The 25,541-nt window shown below is 41.6% G+C and overlaps 2 protein-coding genes across 3 annotated transcripts in view; one reads left to right on the forward strand and one right to left on the reverse strand.

Annotated features, from left to right (window-relative positions):
• FAM135A (family with sequence similarity 135 member A) overlaps nucleotides 1–16,785 on the reverse strand; it is a 391,169-nt gene extending 374,384 nt beyond the window's left edge. Inside the window, 1 exon segment of the mRNA XM_029595652.1 lies at nucleotides 16,546–16,785. The gene's annotated coding sequence lies outside the window, so the exon portion shown is untranslated.
• A 70-nt stretch (nucleotides 16,786–16,855) lies between these two features.
• COL9A1 (collagen type IX alpha 1 chain) overlaps nucleotides 16,856–25,541 on the forward strand; it is a 373,679-nt gene continuing 364,993 nt past the window's right edge. Inside the window, exons 1-2 of one of the 2 annotated variants that reach the window (XM_029595655.1) lie at nucleotides 16,856–17,003; nucleotides 17,110–17,457. In XM_029595655.1, the coding sequence (XP_029451515.1) occupies nucleotides 17,451–17,457 (7 nt within the window). In that variant the 5' untranslated portion in view covers nucleotides 16,856–17,003; nucleotides 17,110–17,450. Of the gene's footprint in view, nucleotides 17,458–25,541 lie in introns of both variants that reach the window. The other variant, XM_029595654.1, reaches the window with a different exon arrangement.

Genomic DNA, 25,541 nt, shown 5'->3' on the forward strand with positions numbered 1-25,541 from the left:
CATGATATTAAATCGGAGGGTGCACAGAAAAGCAGTTTTTACTGCTTTTCTGTGCACTTTCCCGGTGCCAGCAGAAATTAATGCCTATCTTTGGGTAGGCGCTAATTTCTGAAAGTAAAATGTGGGGCTTGGCTGCCCATTTTGCTTTCTGAATCGTGCGGGAATACCTAATAGGGCCATCAACATGCATTTGCATGTTGCGGGCGCTATTAGGTTCGGGGGGTTGGATGCGCGTTTTCAATGCGCTATTACCCCTTTCTGAATAAGGGGTAAAGCTAGCACGTCGAAAACGTGCGTCCAATCGCAGGATAACAGTGTGCTCTACTATATTGGCCTGAATGTAAGTTCACACCACCGGACTTCCAGTTGTGCTTTGAGCAGGGCAGCAGCAGCCTGAGCTCCCATTGTCACTAAGTTTTTTTCTATTATCCTGGTACTTTTTGAAGCTCTTGCACATGTCTGCTATAAAGAAACACATCAAGAAATCAATTTTTGGGCTGACCAGAGTGGAAAGCTCAAATAAGTCCATAAGACCTCAGCCTCTGTTGAGGATACTGGGCCTGATCTGCCTGAATCAGGTGAGCAAGCCAGGGCTTTATGAAGCGGTTCACTGTTTCTGGGAGCAATGCTAGAAAAAGAACAGAAGTACTGTTTGGCAGTAATCTAACCGATCTGAGAAACTGCAAGGATTTTTGCATAGTTTTGGGGTTTTTTTTGGGGGGGGGGGGGGGGGGGAAGCAGAGTATGGACTGTGTTTACTGAAGAATTGTTTGTTGCCCTGAAGATTAAAATTGTAAGATATTCTCAACGAAGGTGCACATGGGGAGCTTGAAAATAAACAGCTGAAGAAATTGCTGCACAGTCTGGACTTTTTTCTAGACGCAAACGCTTGCAAATTAGTCAGCCAATCATTAATGCCGGCAGCAGAAGAATGTCCAAACTTGGCTACTGATGCTAGTCAGGGCAGAGAGAAAAAACTAAGGCTGGTGTCCTGACTAATGCCTGGGAAGTCAGTGCCATAGGAGCTCATTAGTTCCAATCAGTGGTTAGAGTACTGGGATTTTTATTATGGAATCCTTATGAGGCTAATCACACAAGAAAAGTCCAAATCCAAAAGTGTATCAAACAATCAGTTACAAGAAAAACACTTGTATGATAGATTTGCAGTTTTAAGTTTTGAGACAAAAGACGTTTCAATAGAATGAAGGGACCTTCATAACACCAAGCACTTACTTAGCCAAGTATAACATTTCTACAGCTGTATTGGTCATATATAATCATGGGGCCCACAAGTGCTGGGGGGTTTTTTTCTTCATAAAAAATGTAAAGGTACTTAGTATCTATATACTTGAATTCCATGCAGTGCTTGAGTATAACTCAATCTGTGAGCCGGACATAGAACCATGTTTCGAGGACACTGCTTCAGGGGCTGAAAAGCATTAGGAAACACCGACTGGCGCTTGTCTATCAAGTTAAAGTTCTCATGAACCAAATCGTAAAGCCTCGGCACTGGCGCAGCAGGTTCTTACCTGTTTATTCATGGGGACTTTCGTTTAATGGGCAAGCGCACAAGTCGTCGTTATACCCTTTGACCCTGCCTCAAATTCAGTTTAACTTATAGTTTACATCAATTGGCTTTTTTGGACATACAAATTAACAGGTCGATACAGTAACGTGCAGTTAAAGATTCCCCGTCTGTAACGTGCTGGGAGCGCACAATACAGACGAGTAAGGCGATCCAGCGATACAGTCTCCAGTTTCACGCGTCCTTAGCGCTTCCTAAAATAGACACATAACCCTTTCCGCACCCAGCATGTAAATGAACGAAAAAGCTGTATAATGAAGGAATTAGCTATTCCCCTCCGATACTGTAACGGGCGCTGATACTATCTCCTCAGTAACCCGCTGTTTTGCCGCGGCCTTAACGTATTAGTTTACCACCTCCCCCTAGTAGGTGTTAGTGTAGTGTAAAAAACATTGCTTACCCGCCCTGGTCCCGTCCGGTCTCCGGTCCAGCCCGTCCGGTCTCCGGTGTAGCCCCAGTCCGGTCTCCTGCAGCCCGTCCGGTCCCCTCCTCCCGAAGCAAAAAAAAAAAAAAAACGAAAAAGTAGCAATGCTCGGGCCTGCTACGGCAGTCCCTTCTCCCTTCCTCCCGATTTCGCACGGGCATCCATCCAGGCAGAGGGAGCCGACGGCGAAACGCCCTCAGGCTCTCTGCCTGGATGAACGCACGGCCCCCGCCGGAATGAATGCCCGTGCGATTTTGGCGCTCATGCCATGAGTGCCAAAATCGCACGGCCATTCATCCAGGCAGAGGGAGCCGGTGGCGAAAACGGCCTCCGGTTCCCTCTGCCTGGATGAATGCACGGCCACCGGCAGTGAAGGAATGGCCGTGCGATTTCAGCGCTGAAGGCAGTCACATGCCGTGACGTCACGGCATGTGACTGCCTTCAGCGCTGAAATCGCACGGCCATTCATCCAGGCAGAGGGAACCGGTGGCGAAAACGGCCTACGGTTCCCTCTGCCTGGATGAATACGCGCCTGTGCGACCCGGCCCGCGGCCTACCCGCCCGATCGAACACGCGCCTACCCACCCGCGGCCTCGAACACCTGGCTCCCGCCACCGCCCGCACCGGCCAGTATCGCCTGGACCCACGCGGCCCTCCGGCTCCCGCCGCTGCCTGGATGACCGCACGAAATTTTTTTTTAACACTCAGGTTTTTACATCTTTTTGGTTTTTTGTTTTTTTTTTACACTTCCTGGTGCCTGTCATTTCAAATGTCGTTTGAAATGACAGGTACCAGCGCACCCAGGTTACTGTATAGGCGCTGTATTAAGCGCCTATACAGTAAAATGGGTTGCGCGGGCATAACCCTTCCCTAACGCTTCACAGCCGCGGCATGCATTTGCATGCGATTAGAAGAGAGTATCAGGCGCTAGGTCAAGAGAACTGTGTGTGCGGGGAGGAAGGGTGCGCCTGACACTGCCTCACTGTTTCTACCGCGGCCTTACAGTATCGAGCCGTTACAAAGATGATGCAGGTATTCACACGACTTTATTCAGAAAAGCTACTGACAGGAATAATTTCCTGCGATTTGAGAGCCATCACCCCAGACGTTTTAAGGAAGGACTTTCAGTGGGACAATTTTTTCGTATTCGTAGACTATGCTCAGACAATCCAGAATTTGTGTCAAGCAGCACAACTGCGTGAAAGATTTCAAGAGCGAGGCTATCCTGCCCGTGTAATCCAGAGAGCATATAGGAGAGCTACTTTTTCAGACAGAGACCAACTGCTGCAGTATAAACAAAGCAAGGATGTTCCTAATTTGATTTGTGTTTTACCATACACAGACCTCACGTCCTACATTAAATCAGCAATTTTAAACAATTGGCATGTGTTAAGCCCCCATGCTATTTTTCAAGAACGCCTTTTGTTTGCATGTTCTCGTAGTATCAACATTAAACAAAGAGTGGCCAGGGCAGCTTCTCAAAGGACTTTTCATACACAGCAACCTGGACAAACCTTGTGTGGCAAATGCTTCTTTTGTTCGCAGGCACATATTGGCGAGGATTGGCAAGATCCACATACTAGTCTTCGGATTACGATCAGACAAGCAGTTGATTGCAACACTGAATATGTGATATATGCTTTACAATGTCCCAGGCTTGTCCATGGGACATATTTTTCTGTGGAATCCAGAAATATACAGAAGCAATCTTGCACATAAACAAGTCCACAAAGTCACTGGTGCAAGTGAAAGAATAAGGTTCCATTCAAAAGTATAAGAGTCTTTATTAAACCCAAAGTTTATAAATCTCTCATTTAGTACGGCAACTCCATACAGGTAGCAGCAAGAAGAATTAAAGTCCCCCGACACGGTCCCGTGTTTCGCGGAGGCTGCATCGGGAGGGACCAACAAAACGTTTATTCACATCTCTTGAAGCTCCTGTGAAACTTCAAGAGATGTGAATAAACGTTTTGTTGGTCCCTCCCGATGCAGCCTCCGCGAAACACGGGACCGTGTCGGGGGACTTTAATTCTTCTTGCTGCTACCTGTATGGAGTTGCCGTACTAAATGAGAGATTTATAAACTTTGGGTTTAATAAAGACTCTTATACTTTTGAATGGAACCTTATTCTTTCACATATTTTTCTGTCCCATCCCATCCCATGGCAATTTATGCCTGTCCCATCCCATCCCATGGGATTCCCATTACAATATTAATATGGAATACAGTTCAAATAAAATTATTAAATTTATGAAAGTTTACGTTTAGTGTCTACTAAATAGGACTACATGTACAAAGAGACATGCAAAACGACAAAATTCATTAAATCCTTCTCATAGCACCATGCAGTTACATAGATGATGAATGAATTCTATTTTGTTGCACTTACGCAACTGCAAATTTCAGCCTAAATTTATTTTACAATATCAAGTATCGACTACCATGGGAAATACAAATGTGTGCCGTCCCATCCCATCCCATCCCATGGGACGTGTCCCATGGGATTCCCATGGGAATAACATTCCTATGGACAACACTGCAATGTCCCTGTAATAAGATTTATGTTGGACGTCCTAAGCGTAAAATTCGCATTAGGCTGATTGAACATCACAGCAGGATAACTAATTTGGATGCGAAAGCTCCAGTAGTTCAACACTGCATTGAACATACTCATTCGTTCGCTGACTTTAAGTGGGTGATCCTTGAACATATCCCCCTACATTGGAGAGGTGGTGATCATTCTTCCTTACTCAATTACAAAGAAAACCAATGGATTTTTAGGTTACAATCAGTTAAACCACATGGCCTAAATGAAAAAGTAGAGTGGCTCTCTTTGGTTTAACATTCTTGTATCGCTGTGTTTCAGTCTTTTTTTCGGGTTTTGGTAAAGTTATTCCTTTCAAAATGGCCGCTGCCGTGACGTCATTGACCTTTTTTGGCTTTACCGATCAGATGAGTTCCCCATGACATAGATTCCCTTATGGATACCTCCATATTTGGCATATTATACGTCATTTCCTGCACTCTAGTCTATCGATGGAATCCCTTTAAATTCAGTGTCTTTTAGCGCCTCAAGCTGTCAGTCGGTATACAGAACGCTGGCAGGCTGCGATTTTAAAGGCGCACGTAAGTACCACTATCTTCGGGGTGACTTCCTCTTTTTTCTAAGGTTTAATAGATTGAATTTTTATAAACCTTTATGAACGTTTTCAGCGCACAAGCGTATACTGTTTGTTCACCGAAGAAACTGACCGTATGAGATTTGAGTAAGTTTCCAAGTCCATTACACATGCCATTGTATTGCATTAGCCAGTCGGCATTTTTAAGAACTCTCAATTATGTTTGTTTCCACACAGAATTGTAGAGACGGCTCAATTTACCCTGAAGGTCCCTGAAGGAGTAATTAGACTCCGAAACACTGTAAGTGTCGGAGGAATCTCTTCAGGATTGTTTGCCATCTCCCCTCACGTGGATCAATATAAGTGCATACACTAGTTGAATAATTTTTACTGTGTCTGCATTCTTGTAGCCCTGTTCGGTGCACAGCAAGTGTTATCACAACCAATGATTATATAAGCCCAGACTATCATGGGCTTCATAATATAAGCCACAAGCGTTCTGAGGCCATTTATGAAGGTTGTGTGATACACTTTATGTTAGAGTTTCTTGGCACAGCTGAATCTTTATTTTGTGTCGGTTTCGCCTTTTCAAGCTGTTTGTTGGGTATTATATTACTATTCGTAAAAGACCGGCAGGCCTGGGCAGGTGTGCCTTGCTGGGGTGTGGCTGGTGCATTATGGGGCCTATGTATATAAGGGTTAATTGAGCTCGGGCACCTGGAGTTACTGTTAATAAAGCTGCGGCCTGTTTGATCCCAAACTGGAGTCTGTATTTTATTGTTGATGTAAGAGGTCAGGTGAAGGGAGAAGAGTGAGTCCTGGCTACCCATATTAACCATTGTAAACCTCTTATTTGTCTTACTGGTGCCTCTAGACTAAGCTCCATTGAGCAAGGACTGTCAGTGCTGCCTACACCCTGCAGTGCTCTATCAGTGATTAACAATAATGTACTGGCATAATGAAATGCAAGAGCAAAGTTACTGCAAGCACCTACCCTGCTTAGAAAACAGGCAGGGGCGAAGGGGAGTGTTAACAGTCGAGACTGGAGGGAGAGAGATAGGACATGAAACAAGAGGAAGATAAATTGGGAGGGGGGGAAGAAAAAGGAGAAAAAAAGTGAGGAAAGAATGAAAAAAAGTATTCAGTCCACAACCAAGGTGAACTTAAAAAAAAAGAGAAAACTGAAACCGTTTTAGAAAGTTTTTCTTTACATAGTAACATACGTAGAGCTATAAACAAATGTCTGTAAAGTAAGCCTCCGAATAGTAAACACGCTCCGCAGAATTCTCTAGCCTTTGCCACTTTACCTATGAGCTAGCACATGGCTGTAATTAGTTTGCTATTACTGGGTAAACGGAGGTTCACTGCTCAAGGTCACCATGTGTCTGTGGCAGTGGGGCATCTAATTTGAAACCCAAGACTCATTTTGACCCCTAATGCAAGGTTTAGCACAACAGCCGCATACTTGTACCATCTCTTTCATACACTTTGCCTGGAACTTTTAGTTGCAAAACGTGTTTATTGGGCTCTTTATACATGGTGATCCTTTTCACTGGACCAACACCTGGAAATTGTAGTGCATGAACTTGAGATCTCTTGACCAGATCTCAGTAAAAGTTTAAATATTATAATTAATCAAATTACATTTTAAATACACTTATGCAAACATTTCTCTGCAGAAGTGCTCTAAACAAACACACTTTCCAATTCCATAATTATAACTTCAATTTTTACCATACAGCTCAGGTTTATAATTGTACAGTTTCTTGTTCTAGTAAGAGAAATGACACACCGGTAAATATTTATGCAAGCTTATCCTGTGTAGAAAAAAAACTGAACACAGCTTTATAAACAAGTTGTTTTTACAATGTTTCATGTTTCCGATGGTCTGTTATACAGCTTCATGTAAAACTTACATAAGGACATCAGCTTTGTAGACTGTATAATTTCATAAATTTACTGTGCGATATATTAACAGATACAGTTTTTTAAATTGTTTCAATAGATGTTAAATAAGTTATGTTTTGCAGATTTAGGTAGGGCCTGTTTACTAAAGCATACAGAAAAGTTGAGTCAATGAACATTAGTTCAGCATCTTTAACACTGTATTTACTGAAGAGCCTAAAGCCTTTTAATGTATTCTGCTACAATATGGTGTTACCGTGGCTGATAACGAACAGATGTTACCAGCCATGGCAATGGATGGCCAGTGTCTCTTCACCCCCTGCCAGTTGCACTGACTTCTCACTGCCACAGTCCACCCCAAGAGATTGTACAAGATGCTCTGCCACCCTCCCAAAAAAAAAAAAAATAACCCTCCCACATACCCAGATCCCCTCACCCCACTCAAAGCAGGAAAAACCTATTTGGGGCAGGAAAGAGTCCCATTACCTCTTGCTCCACAGATGAAACAGCATCAGGAGACCAGACACTCCTTTTATTCCCCTCTTTGTGTCAATCCATTTTAATGTTAATGGGCTGATTTGTATGCAACATCTCAATCTTCTTCTCACATTTAGGTTTTTTTGCATTAATAGGTTAATGACAACATAAGTGCATGTATTACCATTAACGCATATTAACTGCATTTTAATGAGTATTAAATACCAAAAGAGGCATCTCATGCATTAGCACACTTTAGCAAACAGATGTCTTAGCAAGAACCTTACACACAAATGCTTTATCTTGAAAAGCAATAGTTTTGAATTCCTTAAGTTAAATACACTTTGCATTTAAAATCCGTGGAACAAGAATCATAGTTTGCATGTTTTAATGAATGAAAGTTACATTCTAAGACTATGAAAAAAATCATTTAAAATGTTATTATATATGAAAATACAAAAAAAACAATTAAGCTCAGAATCAAGGCACCTGGGGCATAAAAATCCATTCTCAATTAAAAGGACGAAACTGGTGCATTGAGGAAAACAGACCTGGGTGACTTGAAGGTTGCCAATCAATGTAACGAAGTGGCAGCAATTGTTAACAGCATGCTCAAGTACATGCAAAAAGGAAAAAAAAGTATTACCCTTATATAAATCACTGGCTACTATTAAGACCCTGCTTTGAGTACTGTGTTCAATCGAACCTTTGTAAGAACATGGAACAGACACACTTCAGAGAATGACTACTATAATACTAATTATGAAGAAGAGAAGGAAACACCAGCCATCACCTATGGTCAAGAGCTTTACAAAAGAAAGCAAAGTGGGTAGAGGAGATGGATCATCCAGCCATAAGACAAAAACAAACGCCATGCTAGATCAGACCAAGGTCCATCGAGCCCATCATCCTATCTCAGACAGTGGCCAATCTGTGTCACAACTATCCAGCAGATCTCAAAAAGTTGATCTGTTTCTTGCTACTCACTCCCAGGGATAGCAATGGCTTTCTCTAGTTTACCTGGCTAATCATGATTTTAAGGACTTTTCCTCCAGGAACGTGTCCAAACCACTTTTAAATCCCATTATGCTAGTTGCCTGACCACATCCTCTGGCAACAGATTCCACAGCTTGATAGCCCTTTTTCACTCGGCGCACTTTCTACAATCGGTTTTAAATCTCCTGGTTGTCAGTGGGGACTAAAGTACCTGCAGAGTTTGCAGGTGAAAACTTCCTGCTGGGAAGTTAAACTCCCCATGTCTACTTTGCCAGGGTGGCCTCTGAGCTCTGCCTCTTCCCAGTACTTGGGAGAGAACTGGTGATTTTCAAAAGGGCCTCTCTCTGTGGTGAACATCTCTTTACTTGCAGGAAATCCTTTTGAGAATCTCTTCTGATGGTACCATATCACCCTCAAGCCTCATTCACTGAGGCTTTTTAGTATCAGAAAAAAAAAAAAAAGTTTAGTAAATTGGGCGCTAACTGTTGAAATCTAAAATCTAAGGGAATATAGTTTTTAAAAGTCAAGTTCTAGTACCCATTTTGGTCATAGAAGTAACTGGAGTCTTTTTCCAGCTGAGAACTCTTTAAAAGATCAAGATAAAAGATGTATTACATGGACGCTCAAGATCTCACATCTGAAAGGTAGCCTAGTGGTTAGAGCAGGGGCCTGTGAATCAGGGTTTGAATCCCACTGCTGATCCTGGTCACGTCACCTTCCACTGCCTCGGGTACAAACTTACAGGGCCTGTTTACTAAAGGTTTCTTCTCACTCCGTGTCTATTGGAAACATGCTTAGTAAATGACCCCCTCAGACGGGGAACAGGATACTCACAGTACCCGAGTATGATCCACTTCAAAGTGTCTGAAAGGTGGAATATAAACAAAATGGAGTGTCCCACTCAAGGACTTATAAAACTTCTCTCACGTCTCCTTCTCAGCTGTCTTTTTCAAGCTGAAGAGCCCTAAGATGTGAAGGTTCTCATCATTGGGGAGCCACTTCTTCTCTTTGATCATTTCTGTTGCCCTTCTCTGTAACCTTTCTAGCTCTACTATGTCTTTGATGTGTGGTGACCAGAAATGTACACAATACTGAAGGTGAGGTCACACTATGGAGTGATATAGAGGCAATATGATATTCTCTGTTTTATCCTACATTCATTTTATTTATATTCAACATTTCAGACACTTCAAAGTGGATTACATTCAGGTACTGGAGATAATTTCCCTGTCCCCAGAAGGCTCACAATCTAAGTTTGTACCTGAGGCAATGGAGAGTGAAATGACTTGCCAAAGATCACAAGGCGTGGCAGTGGATCTTTTCAGATCTGTCCTAACATTTTATTTGCTTTTTTTTTTTTTTGACAGCCACAGGACACAAAGCTGAGGATTTCAATGTATTGTACACAAGGACTCCAAAGTTTTTTCCCTAGGTGATGACTCCCAATATGGAACACAGCATCGTGTACCTGTAGTTGGGTTTCTTTTTCCCCCCTGTGCATCGCTTTGAATGTTTCCACATTAAAATTCATCAGCTAGTCAGACCCTAGTTCCTAGTCTCATAAGGTCCTTCTGCAATTCTTCACAATCTGCTGCTGTTTTAGGAACTTTGAAAATTTTTGAGTCTGCAAATTTGACCATCTTTTTCTCCCTTTTCCAGATCATTTTTGACTATGTTAAATAGCACAGGTCCTTATAGTACTCCGCTAAAACTTTTACCACTTGGAAAGCTGACCATTTATAGTCCGATCTTCTATTACTAATTCCATAATAGGACACTGCCTCTATACCATGACTTTTTAACTTCCTGGAAGTATCTCTCGTGAAGTACTTTTAGAAATATCTTCTTAAAATCCAAATGCATTATATTTATTTATTTAACAGTTTTATATACCGACCTTCATAGTAAATAACCATATTGGATCGGTTTACAATTAACAAGAATAAAAAACTGGGGTAACTATTCAAGTAAACGAAAGATAAACAGTAAGTAGGAATGAGTCAAAGTTACAATCAACAGGGAAGAGAACTTGGAAGCTTGCAACAAGCTGGAAAGAAGATAAGGCAGGAAATAAATATGAAGTGATGCCATAGGGCGTACGGGTTAAAGCTTAATGGTGCTTTAACCCGTATATATAATTATAGCAGCTGGCTTGCCTTTATCTACATGTTTATTTACATCTTCAAAAAAATCTAACAGATTTTTAAGGCAAGACTTACTCCACTCCATTAGCCCAGTGGTTAGAGCAGTGAGCTGCGAACCAGTTAAATCATGCTTCTAATCGCACTGCTGCTCTTATGACCCTGGTTAAGTCACTTCACTCTCCATTACCTTAGGTACGGTACAAGCAGATTGTGAGCACTCTGTGGACAGGGAAATACCTACAGTATCTGAATGTAATCTGATTTAAAGTTCCTGAAAAGCATAATATAAATCAAATAAAAATAAAACCACGTTGACTCTTCCCTATTAATCCACGTCTATTTATTTTGCCAGTAATTTTATTTGTAAAGATCATATACCATTTTGCCTCGCATGGACATCAGGCTCAACAGTCAATTTCCTATATCACCCTTGGAACCTTTTTTAAAAATCATTATACTGATCACCCTCCAGGTACTGCGGCTTAAAAAGGTTTGAAAAAATAGGTTACAGGTTTGCAATTTCAAGTTTGAGTTATTTCAGGACTCTGGGGTGAATACCATTTAGTCCTGGTGATTTGTTTCTCTTGAGCTTGTCAATTTGATCTATTATATCTTCCATCATCACAGAAATATTTTTTTAATTAGGTTTTCCAAATTTAATACAAAGAACAAACTTTCAACAGTAACAACATGAGAACAATAAAAAAAAGAAAAAAGAACAAAGATATCTTCCTCATTTCTTAGCCCATCAATCTGGGATAGAAGTGAGTAAAATGAGGAGTAAATATATAAGAAATTAAAGTGTAGGAAAAGGCAATAATACAAACAACTTTCCACTGTCAATAATGCAAAAAAAAAAAAAAAAAAAATGGACAGTTATAATCACTCAAGGCTTTTAGGTAGTTGGAAGCAAGCTTCCAGCCCTAACAAAGAAAAAAGTCCTAGTTCAGGAATGAAGAAAATTAAACAATCTGCATTCAATTTTACTACCCATTTGCCGGGATATCTAAGAAAAAAAAAAAGGAAACACCAAGAGTTTGAACCTCCTGACGCATTCCATGAAAAGCCTTCCTCCTTTCTCGAGTGGCTCTGGCCATGTCCTGACCAGGTCGCCTAGAAAACTCACATTCATGTGCTTAAAATACTCTCTCATTACAAAATTTGAATCTTGGTCATAAATAAAAGAAACAATTAATGTTTCAGTACTTTCTATATAGATGCCAAGAATGCAGATAAATTCCCCAAGTTCATAGGAGGTTGAGGCAAACCAGATTGATCCAAATGAGACTTGTAAAGAAGAAAATAAATCTTAAAAATAGGAATCTGATCAGGTGGAATCTGTAAGACTTCTGTAAAATACTTTCGTAAAGTTAATCAGGGAAATTCTCCAATAACATTGGGGAAAATTAGTCATCTTAAATTTAGATGACAAAAGTGTCTTTCCATATTCTCCACTCTTCAACTTAGAAAAGCCCACTTCTGAATAATGGCCATATTCATATTTGGAATCTTTTACATCCTTTTCAATGATTTGAAATCTTCCTACATACTCCTGGGAAATATGTTTGAGAAAGGACCTCCACTTTGAGAATGAACCTTAAAGGACTGTGATAAATTAGCGACAAGTATCACCACCGCTGGTTTGATAATTGGGGAAGAAATAAAATCCTCCATAGATTCACCCTCTTCTTGAGTTGCTATCCCCGGTGGACCCATGAAAACAGGTTCTAGAGGATGACTGATCACTCCACCACAAGCCTCCGCACTAATGTCCTCACGCAGGAAAGAATGGAGAGAGTCAAATCGAGAAACGACACCAACAGTCCCCTCCATATGGGTATCAACAGTAAGATCAACACCATGTACATGAGCCACAGTCACGTTTTCCTGCTGGGCAACAGGCGATGGCCGACTGTCCAGTGGGCTTAGTGAAACTTCCCCTGGCGAAAGCAAGGCTCCTCTCCCTGCTTCACCAATGGGGGCTCGATGCCCACAAAAGAGAAGTGGATAATGTGAATTCCATGATCGCCCGCTGATCCAGAGGGAGAGAGGTCATGGAGGAAAAACACTAATACTTCTCTTTCTCTATGATGGCATCTTTACGAAGAGAAAATAAAAACCCACAAGAATCTATGCGGAACCACATCTAAGCTTGTGCCGCCATCTTGACTCCTCCACCAGAGATTTTTTTTTAGTTACTCAGAATCGTCACCATCAAAGAAAGTTTCCAGTGTGAGTATGTTCCCGATATCAACCTAAGTAAAGACTAGGGCAAATAATTCATTCAGTTTTACTGCTATTTCCTTGTGTTCCCTAAACACGCTTTTTATTCATTCGTCTAGCAACCCAACTGACTCCACAGCCTTTTTGGTATAAATGCACTTGCAAAAAAACTTTCCCCACTATGGCAAGCTTCTTCTCAAATTCTCTTTCGGCCTGTCTTTGTACTGTTTTACATTTAACTTGCCAGTACTTAAGTTCTTGCTTGTTTTCTTCATTTGGGTCTGCTTTCCATTTTTTTGAAAGATGCCCTTTTGGCTGCAACTTCCTTTTTCGTCTCATGAAATCATTCTGGCAGTCATTTGCCCTTTTTAATTTACAGAATACATTACCTGGAATTTTAAAATGGTATTTTTAAAACAATGTCCAATGTTTAACCTTTGTAAACACTCCTTTTAGATTATTTATTATTTTTTTTTTAATTTCCTTATTCTATTAATTCCCCTTTTTAAAGTTATTTGCTACTGCAATAGTTTTACTTAATGCCCTCCAGTGATATGTGAAATTTGATTGCACTATGATCACTATTGCTAAGCAGCCCCACTATATAAACCTCGTGTTCATCAAGAACTAGTTCTAAAGTAGCTCCCTTGTCATCAGTTTTAGGACCAGCTGTTCCATGAAATAGCTGTCATTTATGGCAGTGTTTCCCACCCCTCTCTTGAAGGCACACCTACCCAGTCAGGTTTTCAGGATTGCCACAATAAATACGAATGAGGTATATTGGCATGCATTGAGACCCAAAGTATGCAAATTCTCTCATGCATATTCACTGTGGATATCCTGAAAACTTGATGGTTAGGTGTGTCTCCAGGAAAGTGTTGGGGAACATTAATTTATGGCATCAAGAAACTTAACATCTCTAGCATGTCCTGAAGAGACACTGATACAATCAGTTCTGGTGCAACTGGTGCATTATTGTTGTTTTTCCAAAAACATTTATCTTTTCTAATTTCTGCTAGCCTTTCATAGTCTGTTTCTTCATCTTGGCCAGACAGATACACACACACACACACACACACCACTATACTCTCAGCTATCACTTATGGAATTTCTATCCATAAGGATTCCACACTGCATTTTTTTTTCTTACAAAGTTTATATCCTGCTTGACTATGCCATGCTTTACATATAGTACCATCCCCTACACCAATTTGATCTTCCCTATCACATCGATATAATTTATATCCTGGTAACCCAGGCTCTCATTCATTATTCTCCTTCCACCACATCTCTGAGAAGCCTATCTCCTCATAAAATACCATATAATCTAACTAGAACATAAGAACATGCCATACTGGGTCAGACCAAGGGTCCATCAAGCCCAGCATCCTGTTTCTAGCAGTGGCCAATCTATTTATTTTATTTTTATTTAAATTCTTTTAATATACCGATGCTCAAGACCAGATCTTATCGTACCGGTTTACAATAAACTAGGGGGAACCAGTTAACAGAGCAAACAAAAGTTACATTATAACAGGGAACGTGGAACTAGGCTGTTAGAGAAAAAGATAGGTTAAACAAATTCTAACTGGAGAGAAGGGCAAAAGCAGGAGAGGGTGCTTACAGGATAAGAATTATGTACAAATTTATATAGTGTATATGAATTAAGCAAGTTATAAGATAGTGCAATTAGTCGAACAACAACAATTAGTCGAACAACAACAATCTAGGCTATAAGTACCTGGCAAGTACCCAAAAACTAAGTCTATCCCATGCTACTGATGCTAGTAATAGCAGTGGCTATTTTCTAAGTCAACTAGATTAATGGCAGGTAATGAACTTCTCCAAGAATTTATCCAAACCTATTTTAAACCCAGCTACACTAACTGCACTAACCACATCCCTTGGCAACAAATTCCAGAGTTTAATTGGGCGTTGAGCGAAAAAGAACTTTCTCTGATTAGTTTTAAATATACTACATGCTAACTTCATGGAGTGCCCCCTAGTCCTTCTATTATCTGAAAGAGTAAATAACAGATTCACATTTACCCGTTCTAGACTTCATGATTTTAAACACCTCTATCATATCCCCCTTCAGCCATCTCTTCTCCAAGCTGAAAAGTCCTAACCTCTAGTCTTTCCCCATAGGAGAGCTGTTCCATCCCCCTTATTTTGGTTGCCTTTCTCTGTACCTACTCCATTGCAACTATACCTTTTTTGAGATGCAGCGACCAGATTTGTACACAGATTTCAAGGTGCAGTCTCACCATGGAGCAATACAGAGGCATTATGACATTTTCCGTTTTATTCACCATTTCCTTCCTAATAATTCCTAACATTTTGTTTGCTTTTTTGACTGCCGCAGCACACTGAGCTGACGATTTCAATCTTACTGGTCAGACTCCTTGCAGTTGCATCAAATCATTTTAAAGTATGTGTTTTAATTATATTTCCATTTATATCTGTAATCAGACTACCTATTAACAGATAATACAAGCAGTTTGGTCATTCATGCTGTATACTCTTTATCTAAATCCATCTGGACCATTTCAACCTTAACTACAATCTATTGGGATATTCTAACTTCCCTGTTTTGTACGTATCCTTAAAAGACACCTCCCAACTCATCACCATCTGCAATCATATTCTATTCCTTTGGTAAAGAACACAATACAAACTCCAAAGAGAGAGGTTTAAGACACTCAAAACGTATTTGCTAAAGAAGGAATATGGGGGATAGGAAAGAAAAATTCATATACTCAGTTGGCTTCAATGACGTATAGGATGGTGAATTCAAGAACTACAGGTGATAGTATGATGTTGGGAGGAGGGAGGCTTAGGGAAAATACTGCTTTACGGAAATACTAGTAAATGCTTCAAACTACAGCAATGATGGAATCCAGTATTATAACAAAAATGAAGCATGCTTAGGGTAGAGCGCAGTTTAAAAAAATGGATAAAAGACGCTGGGAAGAGGAAGAAAGGCGGTGGCCTGCAAGTGGTTTAAGTATGCTTATCTAGCCCAAACAGTAAAATGACACAAGAGAGAAGATAGCAAAATTGATTTAGATAAGGAGTAACATCTTGCAAGTGATGAACTTGTATAACTAAAAGCTGGGAAATACTCGGACGCTGAGCGGCAGACTGAGTGAACGAACCAGTCTGTCATCATCTAGTATGGTAGTATTTATGCATATACATGTACTGCTCTATCAACAGCATTTGTCTTGAAGAAGAAAGGATTCTCTATAGCCTACAATAGATTTCATTACACCAATGTAAAACTAATCTAAAGACATTTAATGCATGAGCTTTTGGGAGCACATATGAAGGAAGAATCTGCGTGGTTTGCCAAGCTCATCTTTTTATTTGTGTTTATGATCAATCGCTAGGTCCTTGCTATGGTTTTGCTGCTGCTGCAAAATTGCCACATTCTCCAAAACACACAGCAAGGGTTTACTCCCTTAACTGAGCCCCAGTCCCGGCCCCGCTGTGATTTGCTGGGTGCCCCTGAACCGTGAAAGCTCTGCATTGTGCAGCACTGTGTTCAATACAGCGCCCGTCACCCGTGCCCTTACGTGATCCCTGCTAACTCCTCCCCCTATACCGGGCCACGCGGCACTGCCCTTCCGGGCTCACAGCTGCTCCGCGTCTGCACCGGTCACTGCTTACCTGCCTGACGCCACTGTCTCCCGGCCCGGGCTCCGAGCTCCGCAATCTCCGCCTTGGGCTCCTACTTGCTATTCCGCCACTAGCTCGTCTGCCGAGCTTTACACTCCTCCACGACCTCCCGGTTACCGGACCCGCCGACTCCCGTCACGCCGCCAATCTCCTCCCGAATGGCCGCCCTTTCCTCTGACCCTTCCCCTAGGAAGCGGAAGCCGCTGCAGCCGCTCGCACAAGGCAAAAAAAAAAAGAGCGAGGCGCGTAACCAGGCAACGGGCCATAGGCAAGGCGGTGACGTCAGAAGCAACGCCCTCTCCGCCGACCGCTAAAATTAAAAGCAATGAAGAGCACTGCTGGAGGGAGTTAAGGGAGATGGTATGTATAATGCTGGTGTTCAGTAGTAACGAATAGGGGAAGCCATAGAAACTGCAAACAAGAAACTTATAGGGCCGACAGAGTTGCAGGTAACCCAGTTTCTGCCGAGAGAGAGGTGACCTTTGCTTTTGGTGTACGCATTGCAGTGGTTTATGATAGCTGTAGTTCTACTTTTTGCATTTGATTTTCGATCAGAGCTACACGTTCTGCAATACCCCAGGTGGTAGAGGTGAAAAAGCAAGAATCGACTTGAAGAGTGATTCCAACAGCCACAACAGGGAATTCTATTGTGAACCTCCCAAGCAAACCAGTGTCAAAATCCAAGTACACCCCAGATACAAGTACAGGTTGGGGTGAGATGAGACAATGGCAAAGCAGCGAAACAATACCAGAAGCAAGTTTGGCCAAGGTAGAAGACAAGGACAAGGCAACACAGAACAAAGAACATACCCTGAAAGCAGTGATATAAAAGGCCCATAGGAATAAGGCCTAAAGGCTAGTAAGCAAGGAGAGGACTGGAGAGGACAGAGAGCAAAATGCAAGGTAAGGACAGGCCTGAGGGCCACAGAGCAAGGTAAAAAGTGAAAGCAGGCCTGGAGGTCATAGGGAAGGGTGCAAGATAACAGAAGATCTGAGGCCCAAAAGGCAAGGAGCTAGAAGGCCTGGCGGCAATAAGATAAGGTAAAGCCTGGCTTGACTGCAAGGCAAGGAGCAAGAAGGCCCAGAGGCCGTAAGGTAAGGACAAGGCCTGGATAGGCTGCAAGGAGCAAGAAGCCCCTGAGGCTGCAAGAGGAGGAACAGTGACCAGATCAAAGAGTTAAGGGTGACTCCATGAAGAGTCAAGGCTAGTTTACATAGGGCTCAAGCTTGGGTGTGGTGGAGGCAGTGTATGTATGCCTGCCTTTGTAATTCACCCTTTGTCTGTGAGTGTTAAACCTATACACTGTTGTGATCTAGTGATTCTCACATGGAATGACTATAAAACACTCAAAATAAATAAACTTGGCAAGGCTGGAGGCTAATGATGGTGGAGCAAAGGCTGCAAGACAGGCTGAGTTAGGCCATTGAGGAGGTGGCTCACCTACCTCTGAACAGATCTTGCTGGAGGTCTCTGCAGGTGGGGAGGTGGTATGATGAGCTGCACAGCAGATGAAATCATAGCAATTATCATGACTCTTTGGAAGATATAAAGTGCATACCAGTAAATGTTTCAATTGCTCACCTCACCTTGCCCCTTCGCTCTTATCTTTGCTTGTGTTCTGGACTGTGCAATTTATTGTTCTAGAGATGACACACTGTATTCTGATCTCATAGGGAGAGGTATGCCTATATGTATTACTATTTCAATCAATACTGATTTAAAACATCCATGATGTTTTTAATATCACCCCCTCAACTACTTTAAACTATGGCCAACAACCTGCTTTTACTACAACTTTGTTTATATTTTATTTGAATATTGCTTCTTTCAAGAAGAAAGCTGACATTACTGGATTGCTTGCTGATGTTAATGTAGATGCATTGTTATTGATAGAAACTTGGCTTTCAAATTAAGATACATCTTTACAAAATGTATGTTGGCCAGCAGGTTACACATACCTCCAGCAGAAGAGGGATGGAACAAAAGGGGGAGGTGATTTGATTTAAAAAATAGCACCTAAAAGCAATTTTACTTCCCAATCTGATTGGCACAGGTGTGAGATCTTAGTTGTGATGAAAGAAGGGTGAGCTTTTGTGTTACTCTACTGCCCCCCCTGGTGTTTTATGTCACAATTTATTGTTTTGGTTTGATTTTTTTTTAACATCACTCTTGGCACATCAGGATAAGATTCTCATTGATGACTTAAATATACACATACATTGCAGGCTGAAGCAATTTTTCAAGAATTCCAAGATTTTCAACTGCATTGCATTTTAAACAATTCATACTTGCAGCCACTCAAAAGAAAATCATATCCCTTGAATAAATTTGGATATTTACATAATCCACATGAAGAGGGTAATGTTTTAGATATTTTAATCCAGCCAATTCCCTGGTCCAACCCCTTTATTTCATTTGATTTTAACTTAAATCTGACTTTCAAGTCTGGGGCATTAATTACAAACGGGCCGATAAGAGCGCACTGTTAGCCACGTTTGGATGCGCGTTTTCGATGCGCTAGCTTTACCCCTTATACAGTAAGGGGTAATAGCACATTGAAAACGCGCGTCCAACCCCCCCCCCCCAAAAAAAACTAATAGCGCCCGCAACATGCAAATGCATGTTGAGGGCCCTATTAGTTATTCCTGCACGATCCAGAAAGCAGAATGTGCAGCCAAGCCTGCCAAAGGCTGTCGTTAATTTCTGCCGGTGCCAGGGAAGTATACAGAAAAGCAGAAAAAACTGCTTTTCTGAACACCCTCCGACTTAATATCATAGCGATATTAAGTCGGAGGCCCCAAAAATAAAAAAATTAAACAAATGTAAAATCGGCCCGCGGGTCGGAAGACGGAAGCTCAATTATGCCGGCGTCCATTTTCCGAACCCGTGGCTGTCAGTGGGTTTGAGAACCGACGCCGGCAAAATTCAGTGTCGGCTGTCAAACTTGCTGACAGCTGCCGCTCCTGTCAAAAAAGAGGCGCTAGGGACATGCTAGTGTCCCTAGCACCTCTTTTTAGCATGGACCCTAATTTGCATAGGCCAGCCTCCTGAATTGCGTACCCAGGAGAGTGGCCTGTGCGCTCGCTGGCTCTCCCGCTCGGTTTTCTGTATCGGCCTGAGTGGTGGCTCATACCTAAGTAACTAGCGGACCCATTGTACACCACTCTGGCCAGACTTGTCTGATTCACTGGGTTAAAAAAATTAATAAATAAAAATAAAAATGTGTACTTTTGTGTCTTTTTTTTTTTTTTTTGTATTGCAATCGATAGCGATGAGTGCCAGGACAAACGGCGCTGCAGCATCAAAGGGTTTCATCCGGGGCAGACGTCAAAACAAGTCTAAGCCATATTGGCAAGAAGACACAAAAGTACACATTACATTACTCAGCCTCTGTGATCAGAGGTGCTATCACAAGGGCCGTCTGAAATACATGTTTGCAGTCCTTGTGTTTCCTTTGTGTGTGTTTGGAGTCGTTTCTGGAGAAAACCTTCCCTGATGCTGTGCAACTAGTCTAGTTTTAGGCATCCCGATGCAGCCCTAGTGGTGAAACACGGCCCTTGGCGGGGGACCGAAACCTGCTGCACTTTTGAATAAAAAATTGGAAATGCCTACATTTTCATGGGACTTTTCATCTGATTATTTCTACAAGGATCCCAGAACCTCTAGCGCTATATTATCAACACATGGTTTGTCACCAGCGTGTATACCGCTCATCCTCTCCACCTTATGTACTCAAAACGTTGCCCCATATAGAACTAAAGGTCTGAAATAAACACACAAGAGTTCCTTGGTTTGATACCCCCTTCCTTGTTTAAAAAAAAAAGTTAATACTTCAGGCTGAAAGTCAGTGGCAAAAGGATCAGTTGCCTAAATCTTTGTTTTATCAAGAGGCTAGGAAAAGTTGGAAAATTTTTAGTCTGAATAAAACAAAATGTTTTACTTTACAATTACAGTCTTCATTAAATTAGCCATTACATCTTTTTAATATTGTAAGATCTGCATTTGATAGTTCTCATTTGCAGAGAAAGGATCTTCCATTCAGGCCACAGGATTTTGCAAATCATTTGAATGATAAATCTGTCCTGCTAGGAGCCAGTGTTCAAGCTGGGCTATTATTGTCAGGAAGTTGTGCGTTTTCTTTTAAAGCATCAGGATCCTCTTTTACCAATTCTCACTTCCCAGTTGATCCTAAATTAGTCAGGAATTTCATGTCTCAATTAAAAAAAATTCATTTTGTTTCTTGGATCCCTGTTATTTTTTTCTTCTCTGTATGCAAAAAGAAGAAATTTTGAAGGTTATGATGATCAAGCTAGCTGCTGACTGATTTCTAACTTAACTGTTCATAAGTTGCTGGAGAAAGTAGTATATGAGCAATTTGCTGAAGTTTTGAATGATCGTGATCTTTGGCATCCCGCCCAGTGTGGAATTCGTAGATATCATGGTACCAAGTCACTTGCTTTTAGTTTCTAACTTTTTTTTTTCTTCCACAGTTTGGCGTTAATAGAGCTGTTTGGTGTTTTGTCATGGAGCAGGCAGGCTAGGCAGGGATTTCCCACAGCAGGAGCAGGGCCAGACTCGGGGGCATAGCCAGGTTGGGTCTTCCTCCTATACATAAGAACATAAGAAAATGCCATACTGGGTCAGACCAAGGGTCCATCAAGCCCAGCATCCTGTTTCCAACAGTGGCCAATCCAGGCCATAAGAACCTGGCAAGTACCCAAAAACTAAGTCTATTCCATGTAACCATTGCTAATGGCAGTGGCTATTCTCTAAGTGAACTTAATAGCAGGTAATGGACTTCTCCTCCAAGAACTTATCCAATCCTTTTTTAAACACAGCTATACTAACTGCACGAACCACATTCTCTGGCAACAAATTCCAGAGTTTAATTGTGCGTTGAGTAAAAAAGAACTTTCTCCGATTAGTTTTAAATGTGCCCCATGCTAACTTCATGGAGTGTCCCCTAGTCTTTCTACTATCCGAAAGAGTAAATAACCGATTCACATCTACCCGTTCTAGACCTCTCATGATTTTAAACACCTCTATCATATCCCCCCTCAGTTGTCTCTTCTCCAAGCTGAAAAGTCCTAACCTCTTTAGTCTTTCCTCATAGGGGAGTTGTTCCATTCCCCTTATCATTTTGGTAGCTCTTCTCTGTACCTTCTCCATCGCAATTATATCTTTTTTGAGATGCGGCGACCAGAATTGTACACAGTATTCAAGGTGCGGTCTCACCATGGAGCGATACAGAGGCATTATGACATTTTCCGTTTTATTCATCATTCCTTTTCTAATAATTCCCAACATTCTGTTTGCTTTTTTGACTGCCGCAGCACACTGAACCGACGATTTCAATGTGTTATCCACTATGACACCTAGATCTCTTTCTTGGGTTGTAGCACCTAATATGGAACCCAACATTGTGTAATTATAGCATGGGTTATTTTTCCCTATATGCATCACCTTGCACTTATCCACATTAAATTTCATCTGCCATTTGGATGCCCAATTTTCCAGTCTCACAAGGTCTTCCTGCAATTTATCACAATCTGCTTGTGATTTAACTACTCTGAACAATTTTGTGTCATCTGCAAATTTGATTATCTCACTCGTCGTATTTCTTTCCAGATCATTTATAAATATATTGAACAGTAAGGGTCCCAATACAGATCCCTGAGGCACTCCACTGTCCACTCCCTTCCACTGCGAAAATTGCCCATTTAATCCTACTCTCTGTTTCCTGTCTTTTAGCCAGTTTGCAATCCACGAAAGGACATCGCCACCTATCCCATGACTTTTTACTTTTCCTAGAAGCCTCTCATGAGGAACTTTGTCAAACGCCTTCTGAAAATCCAAGTATACTATATCTACCGGTTCACCTTTATCCACATGTTTATTAACTCCTTCAAAAAAGTGAAGCAGATTTGTGAGGCAAGACTTGCCCTGAGTAAAGCCATGCTGAATTTGTTCCATTAAACCATGTCTTTCTATATGTTCTGTGATTTTGATGTTTAGAACACTTTCCACTATTTTTCCTGGCACTGAAGTCAGGCTAACCGGTCTGTAGTTTCCCGGATCGCCCCTGTAGTCCTTTTTAAATATTGGGGTTACATTTGCTATCCTCCAGTCTTCAGGTACAATGGATGATTTTAATGATAAGTTACACATTTTTACTAATAGGTCTGAAATTTCATATTTTGTAGTTCCTTCAGAACTCTGGGGTGTATACCATCCGGTCCAGGTGATTTACTACTCTTCAGTTTGTCAATCAGGCCTACCACATCTTCTAGGTTCACCGTGATTTGATTCAGTCCATCTGAACCATTACCCATGAAAACCTTCTCCATTACGGGTACCTCCCCAACATCCTCTTCAGTAAACACCGAAGCAAAGAAATAATTTAATCTTTCCGCGATGGCCTTATCTTCTCTAAGTGCCCCTTTAACCCCTCGATCATCTAACGGTCCAACTGACTCCCTCACAGGCTTTCTGCTTCGGATATATTTAAAAAAGTTTTTACTGTGAGTTTTTGCCTCTACAGCCAACTTCTTTTCAAATTCTCTCTTTTTTTTTTTTTTTTTTTAAATTCTTTATTTATGAATTTTTCAACTTACAATAAGTATCATTCAATTTACATTATTCAAAGTCTTTTGAATATTCTTTAGGTATACAAGATATCACAATATAAATCAAAAATAGTTTAATTAAACAAACATAATAGACTATCTTGTAACCAGTTACTAAACAAAAAAGGGAGCACTGAGCAAATCATTAATATTTTAAAACTGATACTCCGCTAATTACAGGAAATTGTAGATATTACCTTATTACCAACTAGTACTTAGGTTTCGGTTTTACTTCCCTCACTCTGATTCCTTCGCTCCTCCAGGTATTTTTCTAAGTCTAATGGATCATAATATACATATCTGGCTCCAGCAACCTGCATGACACACTTACATGGAAACCTAATCATAATCTGTATTCCATATGTCCTAGCTTTATTTGCTAAGGAAATAAACTTTTTCCTTCTTTCCTGTGTCTCCTTCGAGACATCTGGGTATATCCAGATTTTCTGTCCCAGGTAGAGGGAGGACCTTTTCAAAATAAAGGCTTTCAGTACCTTATCTCTATCACTAGAGTTTCCAAATTTAACTAAGAGAGTTCCTCTCATCTCTACCTGGGTAGAATACGATGTCTCAATAAGCTCTGTAATATTCAAGGATCTATCCACTTGTTCCTGAGAACTATTCCTTTTTTCATTAATAAAATACGCATTTGTTATTAATGGTAACTGATCTGGTAGCCACGCTAAGATTTCCAAAAAATAATTTTTTAATTGTTCTTTAGGGGATACCATCCTACACTTAGGAAAATTCACACATCTTAAATTTACATATCTAACCTGATTTCTAGGGCTTCCACTTTTTTATTTAAAGCTGTTTCACCTTTAATAATAGATGCCTGGACTTTTTCTATTGAGGATATATCCCCTTGCACTTTATTTAACACCGTCCCACAGTTTACTACTATGGGATTTAAGTTTATCAACACATTTTGCATCTCCTTAATACTGCTATTTAATTTCATGATGTTATTTTGCAAAGTGTTCATAGCAATCCAGAGTGTTTCCACAGTTACAGTTTTAGAGTTTCCAGGTAGGGCCACAGGCGTTGGAGACTGAAAGAGTTCACTTAGTGCCTGGCCTGAGCTGTTCCTCAGTGGAGGGCTTGGTACCGACCCAATTGATGATATTGAGATTCTGGAACTTTCCAGAATTTCTCCAGATCCTCTCACCTCTCTGGGGGATGGAATTCCATCTTCCCTTCTCTGATCTTGTTTCTGCAGAATTGTACTTCTGGGGTCCGCCTCAATCAGACTCAGCTGTGTTAACGGAATCCGTATATCAGCTAAGCCAAGAACCTCAGCCGTCATACTGCTGTTCGGGGAGGTGGGGTAGTTGGTGCCCCGGGACTTAAGCTCACTTCTCCCAATGGTGCCGATAGCCTTTGCCCTTACTATGTCACAGGGGCTACCGGTGCCATTGGTCGGCCCCTGTCACATGGTAGGAGCAATGGACGGATGGCACCATCTTGTGCTCCTACCATGTGACAGGGGCCGATCAATGGCACCAGTAGCCCTTGTGACATAGTAAGGGAAAAGGCTATCAGCGCCATTTTGAATTCTGGCAGTCGATGGCCCAAGTGCAGGAGATCACTCCAGGACCCCTGCTGGACCATCAGGGACTTTTGGCAAGCCTTGGGGAGGACTCCTGACCTCTTTGGAAAGTCTTGGGGGGGTCAGTCCCCCCCAAGATTTGCCAAAAGTCCCTGGTGGTCCAGAGAGGGTCCTGGAATGATCTCCTGCACTCGGGCCATCGGCTGCTGGTATTCAAAATGGCACCAATAGCCTTTGCCCTTACTATGTCACAGGGGCTACCAGTGCCATTTGTCAGCTCCTGTCACATGGTAGGAGCACAAGGTGGCTCCAGCCGTCCATTGCGCCTACCATGTGACAGGGACCGACGATTGGCACCAGTAGCCCCTGTGACATAGTAAGGGCAAAGGCTATCGGCGCCATTTTGAATACTGGCAGCCGATGGCCTGGGTACAGGAGATCATTCCAGGACCCCCACTGGTCCACCAGGGACTTTTGGCAAGTCTTGCGGGGGTCGGGAGGGTGGGGGGGGGGTTATAGTTAATTAAATTTAAAGGGTTGGGATGAGGGGTTTTTTGGCAAATGAATATATATGTAACTAATGAATGGATTGAGGTCCCCCGAGAATGGATGCAACGGATTTGGGTCCCGACGAATACGAATACCGAATGGAACAAATCCGTCCCTGCTGCACATCCCTATGGCCAACTTCTTTTCAAATTCTCTCTTAGCCTGTCTTATTAATGTCTTATATTTAACTTGCCAATGCTTATGCATTATCCTATTTTCTTCTAGTGGATCCTTCTTCCAATTTTTGAATGAGGATCGTTTG

Source organism: Rhinatrema bivittatum, chromosome 3 (genome assembly GCF_901001135.1).
Source record: "Rhinatrema bivittatum chromosome 3, aRhiBiv1.1, whole genome shotgun sequence".
Classification (NCBI taxonomy): domain Eukaryota; kingdom Metazoa; phylum Chordata; class Amphibia; order Gymnophiona; family Rhinatrematidae; genus Rhinatrema; species Rhinatrema bivittatum.